This window comes from Centroberyx gerrardi, chromosome 5 (assembly GCF_048128805.1).
Source record: "Centroberyx gerrardi isolate f3 chromosome 5, fCenGer3.hap1.cur.20231027, whole genome shotgun sequence".
Classification (NCBI taxonomy): Eukaryota; Metazoa; Chordata; class Actinopteri; order Beryciformes; family Berycidae; genus Centroberyx; species Centroberyx gerrardi.
In genome coordinates, this window is record NC_136001.1 from 35,712,235 (window position 1) to 35,725,353 (window position 13,119).

General features: G+C 44.4%; 1 protein-coding gene across 2 annotated transcripts in view; it reads left to right on the forward strand.

Moving 5' to 3' along the window:
* Positions 1–11,895, forward strand: part of gmppb (GDP-mannose pyrophosphorylase B) — an 18,333-nt gene extending 6,438 nt beyond the window's left edge. For both annotated transcript variants that reach the window (XM_071899491.2, XM_071899490.2), the window contains exons 4-10: positions 142–190; positions 3,120–3,262; positions 3,846–4,004; positions 6,140–6,218; positions 9,187–9,314; positions 10,399–10,581; positions 11,500–11,895. In XM_071899491.2, coding sequence (XP_071755592.1) covers positions 142–190; positions 3,120–3,262; positions 3,846–4,004; positions 6,140–6,218; positions 9,187–9,314; positions 10,399–10,581; positions 11,500–11,631 — 873 coding nt within the window. In that variant the 3' untranslated portion in view covers positions 11,632–11,895. The remainder of the gene's footprint in view (positions 1–141; positions 191–3,119; positions 3,263–3,845; positions 4,005–6,139; positions 6,219–9,186; positions 9,315–10,398; positions 10,582–11,499) is intronic.
* Positions 11,896–13,119: the final 1,224 nt, after the last annotated feature.

Genomic DNA, 13,119 nt, shown 5'->3' on the forward strand with positions numbered 1-13,119 from the left:
TGTGGATGACGTTTGCTTTTGTTTGAAAATACTGAAGGTGATGATGATGATGATGATGATGATGATGATGATGATGATGATAGTATTATTATCATCTCCCGGTGTGCAGCAGACTGATGAGTGATGCTGTTTTCTCCTCAGCTTGGGATTCGTATCTCTCTGTCTCATGAGAAGGAGCCTCTGGGAACAGGTGAGGAGGAGGAGGAGGAGCGGGAGGAGGAGGAGGAGGAGGAGGAGGAGCGGGGGGAGGAGGAGGAGGAGGAGGAGCGGGAGGAGGAGGAGGAGGAGGAGCAGGGGGAGGAGGAGGAGGAGGAGGAGAGGGAGGAGCAGCAGGAGCAGCTTGCTGAGTGGCAGCACAGTGTCTAGATACTGTGACAGGTTGAGGAGGAGGAGGAGGAGGAGCAGGAGGAGGAAGAGGAGGAGTGGCAGCACAGTGTCTAGATACTGTGACAGGTTGAGGAGGAGCAGGACGAGGAGGAGGAGGAGGAGGAGGAAGAGGAGGAGTGGCAGCACAGTGTCTAGATACTGTGACAGGTTGAGGAGGAGGAGGAGGAAGAGGAGTGGCAGCACAGTGTGTAGATACTGTGCAGGTTGAGGAGGAGGAGCAGCAGGAGGAAGAGGAGGAGTGGCAGCACAGTGTGTAGATACTGTGCAGGTTGAGGAGGAGCAGCAGGAGGAAGAGGAGGAGTGGCAGCACAGTGTGTAGATACTGTGACAGGTTGAGGAGGAGGAGCAGCAGGAGGAAGAGGAGGAGTGGCAGCACAGTGTGTAGATACTGTGCAGGTTGAGGAGGAGGAGGAGGAGGAGGAGGAAGAGGAGGAGTGGCAGCACAGTGTGTAGATACTGTGCAGGTTGAGGAGGAGGAGGAGGAGCAGCAAGAGGAAGAGGAGGAGTGGCAGCACAGTGTGTAGATACTGTGCAGGTTGAGGAGGAGGAGGAGGAAGAGGAGTGGCAGCACAGTGTGTAGATACTGTGCAGGTTGAGGAGGAGGAGGAGGAGGAAGAGGAGGAGTGGCAGCACAGTGTGTAGATACTGTGCAGGTTGAGGAGGAGGAGGAAGAGGAGGAGTGGCAGCACAGTGTGTAGATACTGTGCAGGTTGAGGAGGAGGAGCAGCAGGAGGAAGAGGAGGAGTGGCAGCACAGTGTGTAGATACTGTGCAGGTTGAGGAGGAGGAGGAGGAGGAGCAGCAGGAGGAGGAAGAGGAGTGGCAGCACAGTGTGTAGATACTGTGCAGGTTGAGGAGGAGGAGCAGCAGGAGGAGGAAGAGGAGTGGCAGCACAGTGTGTAGATACTGTGCAGGTTGAGGAGGAGGAGGAGGAGGAGGAGGAAGAGGAGTGGCAGCACAGTGTGTAGATACTGTGCAGGTTGAGGAGGAGGAGGAGCAGCAGGAGGAAGAGGAGGAGTGGCAGCACAGTGTGTAGATACTGTGCAGGTTGAGGAGGAGGAGGAGGAGGAGGAGGAGGAAGAGGAGTGGCAGCACAGTGTGTAGATACTGTGCAGGTTGAGGAGGAGGAGGAGGAGCAGCAGGAGGAAGAGGAGTGGCAGCACAGTGTGTAGATACTGTGCAGGTTGAGGCCGCCTGCAGCCTGGGAACACGACAGAGAGAGAGCACTGTGTACTGACTATAACTTACTGTGTTAAATCCTATAATAAGAATAATAAACTTTATTTCTGTAGCACCTTTCAGAAACAGAGTTACAAAGTGCTTCACAAACATGAAGCAAAATAAAAATGCAACAGAATAAAAAATAATTCAGCTTTGGATACAAAATACAATAAAATACGGGGAAGGACTAAAATAAACTGGTTTCAAAGTGCAGTAAATAAAACAGATAAGATAAATAAAATAAAAGATAAAAACCAAAATAAAATATAATAAAAAATACAGACCATAGAATCATCTAAACATTATTGAATATACTCTATTAATTATTGCACCTTTAACATATAAGTCCTAAATGGTACAGTGTGACATCGTATATCTTTGCTAAGTTGTAGTGTAAAAATCCTGTTGAATATAGTTTGTAAATAATACTGTAATAAATCCAGTAGAACATGCAGTATAAAAAGTCTGTATAATACTGTATTAGGCAGAGGTGCACCAGTACCACATTTTCATAATTCCAGGAGGGATCAATAGAATATATATATATATATATATATATATATATATATATATATATATATATATATATATAGTTATAAAATCAAATATTTCATAAAACTGTATGAAATTCTCTGAGGCTGTGTTGAATGTACAGTCAGTCTGTTCTTCAATCAATCAATTCAGTCAAAGCTCTCAGAACCGAAACGTTATTCTGCAATAAAATGTTTCAAATTGCAAGTGTAGGAGTCAGAGGAGGGGACTCGAGTCACATGACTTGGACTCGAGTCACATGACTTGGACTCGAGTCCCAGTTTTAACTGCTTGAGACTTGACTTGATGCATGAAGAGAAGACTTGAGACTTGACTTGACTTGGGTTCTGGTGACTTGGGACTTGACTCTGACTTGTACTCTGATGACTTGAAAAGGTTTCTAAAGTCTTGACTTGAGATCTTGTGTTTGTGTAAATGACTTAGATTGAAAGTGATGAGATTTGTTCCAGCGGACGACTGAATTTAAATTCTGTTTTCTGAATTTGTATGGAATGATTGAATTTATTGAAGTTGAAACTGATTATAGAAATCAAACTCATGATGCTCTTACCAAGTTTTTATCCTATTAAAACCATATTGCATTGAAAAGTCCTAGATATTTAGTTTCTTTAAGATATTAAATTGATACTGGAATCTTGATTTGTTCTGACTTGACTTGATGATCTACATTTAGACTTGAGACTTGACATTAATGACTTGGACTTGACTTGGTAATCTACATTCAGACTTGGGACTCGAGCCTCAAGACGTTTGTGCGGGAATTTCCTCAAATTTACAATCAAACCGTGTTGGTTATTTTCGAAAGTTCTGGGAGAACATCAAGGTATTTTAGAATGGAAGTCTATGAGGATTTAATGTCTGTGTGTGTGTGTGTGTGTGTGTGTGTGTGTGTGTGTGTGTGTGTGTGTGTGTGTGTGTGTGTGTGTGTGTGTGTGTGTGTGTGTGTGTGTGTGTGTGTAGCCGGCCCCCTGGCGCTGGCCAGAGAGCTGCTGACCGTCGACAACGAGCCGTTCTTCGTCCTGAACTCTGACGTCATCTGTGACTTCCCCTTCCAAGACATGCTGCGGTTCCACCAGAACCACCGCAGGGAGGGAACCATCGTGGTGAGAGACAGACAGACGGAGAGACAGACAGGCAGGGGGAGACAGACAGGCAGGGAGAGAGACAGACAGACAGACAGACAGGCAGGGAGAGAGACAGACAGAGAGACAGACAGGCAGGGGGAGACAGACAGGCAGGGAGAGAGACAGACAGACAGACAGACAGGGGGAGAGACAGACAGACAGGGGGAGACAGACAGGCAGGGAGAGAGACAGACAGACAGACAGACAGGGGGAGAGACAGACAGACAGACAGGCAGGGAGAGAGACAGACAGAGAGACAGACAGGCAGGGGGAGACAGACAGGCAGGGAGAGAGACAGACAGGCTTTATTTTAGAAATTTTATAGACTAAATGAATCAATAGATCAATAGATTAATCGATAATGTAAATAATCGTTTTGCAGCCCTGTTTTTAACCTGCCGCTTATTTTCCTAATTTTTATCATCCAGTGACATCAGAAAGTGATTAAACTGTGTGGCTGGTGTGGTAACTCACACCCTGGTGTGTGTGTGTGTGTGTGTGTGTGTGTGTGTGTGTGTGTGTGTGTGTGTGTGTGTGTGTGTGTGTGTGTGTGTGTGCGCAGGTGACGCGGGTGGAGGAGCCCTCTAAGTACGGTGTTGTGGTGTTCGAGTCGGACGGCGGCAGGATCCACCGCTTCGTCGAGAAGCCGCAGGTCTTCGTCTCCAACAAGATCAACGCCGGCATGTACATCTTCAATCCCAGCATGCTCAGCAGGATCCAGGTACACACACACACACACACACACACACACACACACACACACACCACAATATGTATGTACAGCTCTGCCCTGATGAGAGCGTCAGATTAAAGACACAATGGAAAGTGTCAGGATCTAAAGGTTAGCTGGAGTTTTGTTTCCAGGTCAGATCAACATCATAATTCAAATCTTGTAAATCATCTCTCAAAACACCTTTTTTCACACAGACTGTTGTATCGTTTGTGTTTTCTCCTCGTTTGTCCCCTTTTTTTTTCTTTTTTTTAAACAAATATATTTATTGCCATTTTAGTTTCAACAACAGAGATCATGACAAAAACCCCAAACAGATAATACACCCCGCCTCCCACATCCAACCACATCCTGCCTAAAGAAAAACACAGAACTAGGAAAGGAAAAAAACAAAAAAAAAACAAAACACCATTTAAATTGTACATGACATAAAAGACAAAGTCATTACGTTCTAACAATGTACAAGAGCTGAAGATACGCTTAGCTAGTTAACACAGGTCCCAAAGGATTGTTTTGCATATTTCTTGAAAGACATCAGGTTTTCCTTTGACAGCATACCGTATTTCCTCTAATAGTGGCCTGTAGTCAATTAAAAGCCGGGTCTCCGATAATGGCCGGGGCCGTCGTCGACACGAACAAATAAAGGCCGGCCTCAAATACAGGCCGGGGGAAAAACAAAGGAAACAAGACTAGGTCAAAACCAGTATAAGGCTGGACCGTGTCCGTCTCCTCTCTCCGCCGCTGTCCTCTCCACCGCGCCCACGGCCCGCATTGATCCTCCCGATCCGAGCCCCGGACCCCCGCCGAAATCTCGGCCGGATCACCGGGAACACGTCGGCGCCCGGGTTCAGTTAGCTTCAGTTAGCTTCAGTTAGCTTCAGTTAGCTTCAGCTTACATGCAAACAACGGTGGATACCGGTAAACTCCTGGTGCCTGTTTGTAACTGTAGTTTGTAACTGTAGTTTGTAACTGTAGTTTGTAACTGTAGTTTGTAGTAACGTACAAGTGCCACAAGACGGCTCGGCCGGCGGAAGTCTCTGGAGCGTGCCGCCGTCGATTACCGTAATTATCGTAATGCATCGCAGTAACAAAAAAACGGCTACCTAACGAACCCCAACAGAAGCAGATCAGAAAACAAGGAGGCTTCGTACTAAAATATGAGCAAATATACTTATCAAACAGAGGGAATCAGAAATAAAGGCCTGTCTCTAATATAAGCCTGCTTCCAATAAAGGCCTGGTACCCTCTGCAGTCGAGGTAAATAAAGGCCCGGGCCAATATTAGAGGAAATACGGTAATTACATTTCTCTAAAGCGAGACAGACAGATATGTCTCTGAACCACTGACTGATATCTGGTTTGTCTGGGTTTTTCCAAAATAGTGCAGTTGTGTGTTTAGCTCGGAGAAGACAACATGTAATCATTTTCTTCTTGTTCTTATTAATATTCAGTCCCACAGCATCGTTTGTCCTCTTTGTGTTTGGCTGTTTTATTCCTCTGTAACTCTCTTAACGGCGTTTTCATCGTTTATCTTATCAGCTTTTATTAATTATTGTTTTATCGCCTGTGAAGCGGCATATAACTCTGATAAAGTGTCAAACTAACAGCCTGTTCAACGTATTTCCTGTTGAAACAGGATGTAGCATGATGACCCTCAAAAATTTGTCATGGTATTATTGATTGATTTATTATTTGATTTTTATGTTGCCTACATGTACAAGAAGTACAACCAAAAATAACCAAAAATGTAAATTTTTTGGGGCATTTAGAATTAGTTAATGAGGTGAAAAAGTGGTTTGTCATTTTGCTGTGACTTTAAACTGCTACAGTTTTTTTCTTTATGATCAATTTATACACACACACACACATGCAGATGCCAGTGCACTGAGACTCAAAATGCATACATGTCCATTAACCTACAGATCAACATGAGCATCATATAACACACCGCCTGGTATATAATAAATTAAATATGATTCATACAGAGCAAAAGGCCCAAAGAAAAAAAACCAAAACACACAAACGAGTCACACACCTGCGTACACACAGAGTCTGACTGTGTGTGTGTGGTGTGTGTGTGTGTGTGTGTGTGTGTGTGTGTGTGTGTGTGTGTGTGTGTGTGTGCAGCTCAGGCCGACGTCCATCGAGAAAGAGATTTTCCCGGTCATGGCTGAAGAGGGACAGCTGTACGCCATGGAGCTGCAAGGTACTGCTCCTCTACTGCAGTACTACTGCAGTACTGCTCCTCTACTGCAGTACTGCTCCTCTACTGCAGTACTACAGCAGTACTGCTCCTCTACAGCAGTACTGCTCCTCTACTGCAGTACTGCTCCTCTACTCCTCTACTGCAGTACTGCTCCTCTACTGCAGTACTACTGCAGTACTGCTCCTCTACTGCAGTACTGCTCCTCTACTGCAGTACTACAGCAGTACTGCTCCTCTACTGCAGTACTGCTCCTCTACTGCAGTACTACTGCAGTACTGCTCCTCTACTGCAGTACTGCTCCTCTACTGCAGTACTACTGCAGTACTGCTCCTCTACTGCAGTACTGCTCCTCTACTGCAGTACTACTGCAGTACTGCTCCTCTACTGCAGTACTGCTCCTCTACTGCAGTACTACTGCAGAACTGCTCCTCTACTGCAGTACTGCTCCTCTACTGCAGTACTGCTGCAGTACTACAATACAGCCTACTAGCTTCAGCACATTATACCTAAACACCTTGGAACTGCAAAGTAACATGATGTTTCTATTACCACTACTATAGTACTACACTATAGAACTATACTATAAAATACTGAAAATACTGTATTTTAAATATTACACCTGTATTACAATGAACTACAAAGTAATATATGATTATTACTACCATTAATATAGTACTACACTATTGCTTACCAGTTTAACGACATTATTCACCACTACAACATATTACTGCTACCACTACTCTAGCACGACACTGCAGTATTATACTATAATGTATAATATAATACTATATAGTATTATACTATAATGTATAATACTGTAAAATATATAAATAATAACTATAAAATACTGACGATAATACGGTCTCATGGTAACATGTGATGTCATGGCAGTGTAACTGAGTGTGCCTGCTCTGCTCTCTGCAGGCTGCAGCTCCACCAGACGTAAGTGTCCGGGCTCTTCTCCCGGCTCAGGCAGCTTCACCTAGTTCAGAGAAGCACCGAGTCCAAAACTGCTCTCACATACTGAGCTGAGGTCAGATATCTGTATCAGAGGAGTTCCCAACATGTCAGGAATCAAACTCACAAGACGTTTTCCACATGTAGGATGTCAGATATCTGAAATGGAGGAAAACGGTCTTAAGTGTGTAGAGCAGATCGGTACTTGGCATCGGACAGTTAAGGAACAGAATCAGGAAAAGTGGAATCGGTGCATCTCTAGATCCGCATCTGTACATCCTTCTCTGGGAGTGATTGGTCTGGTCTGGCGCAGAGGACGTTGCCATTATACATCATCATCATCATCATAGTAACCCAAAACCAGGAGTACGAGGGACATGCGGAGGGGAGGTTTACTAAAGTTTAACCAGGAAAATGTCAGCGCTCATGGGTCGTTCCCCTGGTTTTGGCGCTTGTGATGTCACTGTCCTCTCCAGGCTTTTCCTCCCAGGATTATCCCAACAGTGGTTAAACCCCACCCATCCTGTAGTCCAGGCAGGCTGAAATCAAGTCACTGAATAATCAGAATCATTGTAACTGACTCTGGTCCAGTGTTTCCCTCAGACACTCTAACAGCGACAGTCTGAATCTGGGGGAAACACTGACCAGCTGCTGGCTTGTAAAACAATAATAGCAAAAATGACACAAAGAGAGCGTCCTTGTGATATGCAGTAGGCTGTTTACTGAAGTACACGGGATAATCAGACGTTTACAGAGTGTTGTACAGCAACTCAAACTGTCAAAAGTATACCGAATATCAAGAAGATCAAAGTGTAAAAAATGAAATGCTAACTGCAAGTGAGACAAAGATGAAGACATCTCACTCTTGATGGAAAAAACAAATCAAGAAAACCAGCATGCTGGCTGTGCCGCATTGTTTTTGTATCGGGGTTAGACTGATATATCAGTTTACTAATATTGGCCTTTTATTAAAAATCAGATATCAGCCGGGAACTGTCATCCACCTCCGATATGCTGCAGATTGTTTGATTCAATTTATTGTAGAGTTGATCAATACTGCACTGGTTGTCTATGGGATTGTGACATTTTAATCAGATTCACACAAGTATGCAGGAATATATTTTAATTATTACGTTTTATTCCAATCCAATTATATAATAGACAATATTTTAAAAATCAAATTTAAACAGTGAAAATGGGTCGTTCCCAGTTTTGCGCCGGTGTTTTCTTCAGTTATTCAGCTTCAGGTCTTCAGTTTCAGGTCTTCAGCTTCAGGTCTTCAGCTTCAGGTCTTCAGTTTCAGGTCTTCAGCTTCAGGTCTTCAGTTTCAGGTCTTCAGCTTCAGGTCTTCAGTTTCAGGTCTTCAGCTTCAGGTCTTCAGCTTCAGGTCTTCAGTTTCAGGTCTTCAGCTTCAGGTCTTCAGCTTCAGGTCTTCAGTTTCAGGTCTTCAGCTGTCTGACATCACAAGGAAACTCTGTTGGTTTCATTTTGTTTCCCCGCTCAGCTTCTGAGTCTCCTGCTGTCCTTGTTACAAGACAGACAACAGGACTAACTGGTGTGTCTCACTGTCTGTCTGCCTGTCTGTCTGTCTGTCTGCTTGTCTGTCTGTCTGTCTGTCTCTCTGTCTGTCTGTCTGCCTGTCTGTCTGTCTGTCTGCTTGTCTGTCTGTCTGTCTGCTTGTCTGTCTGCTTGTCTGTCTGCCTGTCTGTCTGTCTGTCTGCCTGTCTGTCTGTCTGCCTGTCTGTCTGCTTGTCTGTCTGTCTGTCTGCCTGTCTGTCTGTCTGTCTGTCTGTCTGCTTGTCTGTCTGTCTGTCTGTCTGTCTGTCTGCCTGTCTGTCTGTCTGCCTGTCTGTCTGTCTGTCTGTCTGTCTGTCTGTCTGTCTGTCTGTCTGTCTGCCTGTCTGTCTGTCTGTCTGCTTGTCTGTCTGTCTGTCTGTCTGTCTGTCTGTCTGTCTGTCTGTCTGTCTGTCTGCCTGTCTGTCTGTCTGTCTGTCTGTCTGTCTGTCTGCAGGCTTCTGGATGGACATTGGTCAGCCTAAAGACTTCCTGACAGGGATGTGTATGTACCTTCAGTCGCTACGGCAACATGCTCCTGAGAGACTCCGCACGGGGCCCGGTTTCCTAGGCAACGTTCTGGTGGTGAGTCTAGCTAGCTAGTTATTTAGTGCTACTTGTTAGTTAAATTGTGCCACATAGTAATTAGTTTGTTAGTGAGTTGTTAGATAATGCTACGTAGCAGTTAGTCATTTAATTGTTTGCTTGCTAGTTTGTGCTACATAGTAGTTAGTTAGCTAGTTAGATAGTCCCACATAGTAGTTCGTTATTTAGTTACAGATTAGTTAGATAGTTTGCACTATATAGTAATTAAGTTAGTCAGCTAGTTAGTTATGTAATTAGGACTACGTAGTATTTTTTGTGCTACATAGTAGCAAGTAAATTAGCATGTTAGTTACTTTGTTGGTTACTGCTACACAGGAGTTTGTTAGCAAGATGGCTAGCTAGTTGGTTCGTTACAAGACAGTGGCCAATCGCCTGGTTTCCACAGCCTTACCTGGCCAATGAAAAGATGAAAACAATAAGTGTTGTCAGCAGTAGATGTGGAAAAGGCAGAGTAATAAATAACAATATAATAATAAATATATGAGAAGTATGGAACAGGATTAGGGTCACATGTGAAAAATGTATTTGAGTTCAGAGATTAAAGTCAGAATTCTGAGATTCTGACTTTAAACTCAGAACTCAAATACATTTTTCACGTGACCCTAATCCTCTTCCGTAGAGAAGAGATTAGTTTCTTAGACAAATATAAATAGTGAAGTTGATCCTATGTATGAATTTCTTTCCAAAGCCTTTGCCTTTCCATCAAGGCAAAGAATCTAAAATATAAGATAGTTTTGATTTGTTTCACACTTTTGGTCACTGCATAATTCCATTTGTGGCATTTCATAGTTTTAATGTCTTAACTATTATTAAGAAATTATTAAGATAAATGTGGTGTGTCCAAACCTTTTGACTGGTAGTGTAGTACAGGATGAGTTATACTGATCATTGATTGTGAATGTTTGCTAGAATTACAGTAGACACTATCTGAGCTTGGCCACCACTGATTCAATAAAGGTAAGGTCTTTGTGTTTTCCCCCTCTCCCTGTTTCTTCCTTCATTTCCCCCTTTCCTCCCTCTTCCCTCCCTTCCTTCCTCCCTCCCTCCCTCCCTCCCTCCCCAGGACCCGACAGCCCAGATCGGGGAGAACTGTACCATCGGTCCTAACGTAACGATTGGTGCCGGTGTGATTCTGGAGGACGGGGTGAGGATAAAGCGCTGTACGGTGCTGAAGGGAGCGCGGGTTCGATCCCACTCCTGGCTGGAGAGCTGCATCGTGGGATGGAGCTCCTCTGTCGGCCAGTGGGTGAGTACAGATCTGAACAGAGTGCTACAATACTGCCAAAGTCCTACTGAACGAGAGTACTGTTACTCAGGAAGAAGTAAAATTACTACATTAAATGAATTTAAGTGAAAGTAATAGGTAGCTCAGTTTAAGTGTACTCAAAGTAAAAGTGGGTCAGTCGGGTCAAAATCTAAAACTGTTCTTTATAGGATAAGTTTGTCTATTTTGTTCCTACAGTACTGCGCAAAAGTCTTGGGCACATAAAAAAATATCCATAAAGCAGAGATGCTTTCAAAATCTATGAAATGAGAAGTTTCTAAATATAAAAAAAATGTACTATAAAGAGCAGACTACCGACACACTAATGCAGAAATCAAACATCTAAGACAAAATTTATATAAAAAAATCTAGGTTGCCTAAGACTTTGCACAGTACTGTACAGTTCCTCTCTCCCTCCTGTAGCTGTTGGACCCACAGACAGTCTTGTCTGTAGCTGTTGGACCCACAGACAGTCTTGTCTGTAGCTGTTGGACCCACAGACAGTATTGTCTGTAGCTGTTGGACCCACAGACAGTCTTGTCTCCAGTCAGCTGTCAGTTGAAGCTCCGCTGCCTTTTGCTGCAACAACGAGTCCAAACTGTTTGTCAGAATATCTCCAGAAAAGTTGTTTGTGAAATCGATTTTTGGTGTTTGCGTTGTTTTGGCAGTTACCTGTACATCCCAAAATCACCAACGCCTCTCACTATTTTAGCAACCAACCAGATGTTTAGAATAGAACAGGACTCCAAATGATGGCTGGCTAACTTACCAACCAGTCTCAGTTCATCAGTATTTAGCTGAGGGTAATTTCCCAGCCTGATCATAATAAAAATGATGATGATAATAATGATTTGTGTCACAATGTGTCTTGGTTAATCCATGAATGAACCTGTTTGTCAGGTTCGTATGGAGAACGTGACGGTGCTGGGCGAGGACGTGATCGTGAACGATGAGCTTTACCTGAACGGCGCCAACGTCCTGCCGCACAAGTCCATCAACGACTCGGTCCCGGAACCACGGATCATCATGTAGGGACCGAACCGAACCGGTCCGGACGAGAACCCAGCGCCTTTTATAAGACTCTACTGAAAAACCCATACTGTGCCAGAGAGAGGGAGAGAGGAATGGGAGGATTCATGGAAGGAAGGAAGAGAGGGAGGGATGAAAGCAAGAAGGAAGGAAGGAGAGAAAAAGGAAGCAGAGGGATACATTTTTAAACAATAATTTGGACTCCTTTTCAGCTCTGCTAGGCTGCACCCTCCATCGATCAGAAGTGACGGAGTAAGATGGTAAAAATAGATGAAGGTGGAGAGAGGCTGATAAACCTACCTGGGCTGGGTGTCAAATGGTGGAGGGACTAATACAAGACATGGGGAGAGGGATAGAGAGAGAGGGATAGATAGAGACAGATGGAGGTGGGGGGGTGGGGGGGTAGAGAGCGACACGAACATTGCTGTTGAGATTCACTATGCATTTACATTTAGCGGACGACTAAAGGGATCAATGAACGGGCGTTAACAGAGCCATGGATAGACAGTTTGGCCAGAGTCGGCCATGTTGGCTCCTCAGTCCTGCTGCGTGACCGTTGCTATAGCGACAGGTGGGATTCCGTTGGCCGTGTCACCAGGAGGACGCTGATCCGCATCGGCAGCCGAGACTTCTCATCTCGTGCTGCGTTCCAGAGATTTCAGAAAGTAGGAAATTCTTACTTCCCGCTAGGGAAAATGTGACGGATCGGCCCTTCAAACAAAAATTGAAATTCCAAGATCCAGATTCTCAACCCCGAGGTTTCTGAGATGCTGATATCTGACGTCGGGTTCATAACCCACAACATACACTAAAGTTCGACTTTCAGCATCACATGACCATAAATCTATCAAAGCACCTGTATGGTAAACATAGCTAAGAATTAACTACATGCACATCAACAGTGGGTGCTGGGTTAAATTAAAGAATTTAAATTTGACCTGACGAAGATCCATCGTGGATCAAAACATCGTCATGCAATAAAGAGTTAAATCATACTTCAGTGTGCGCGGCCTACTTCTTAACTTGAAATGTTAAAGGCATACTGAGCAGGATTTTCCCCTTTGAAATAGCATAAAGTCATCCAAACATGATCCTCCTCAATCATTCCTTCTGGTCCATTGGTAGTGTGTGACAGTGTGTGACAGTGTGTGACAGTGTGTGACAGTGTGTGACAGTGTGTGTGTGTGCAGAGAGCCTGATATGCCTCGCTGGCTGCGGTAGCGATCCCGAACTCACAGAGTAACTGGAGTTCTCATCAGAGCAAGTGTGTGTGTGTGTGTGTGCTGACAGCTAGCTACTGTTGTTAGCGTAGCTTCTTTCTAGTAGAAAAGGTGATACCTAGCTAGCTAGCTAAGCTAACCGGCTCCTCCCTGTCCAACAGAAAACAGGCTGACTCCGTGTCGCTCTTCATCCCATCCTCTCCTTCAAGACTCTCCAGCAGGTGAAAGCAACAGATTCACTCTTGTTTTGGAACGAGTCTTGTCTACTTGC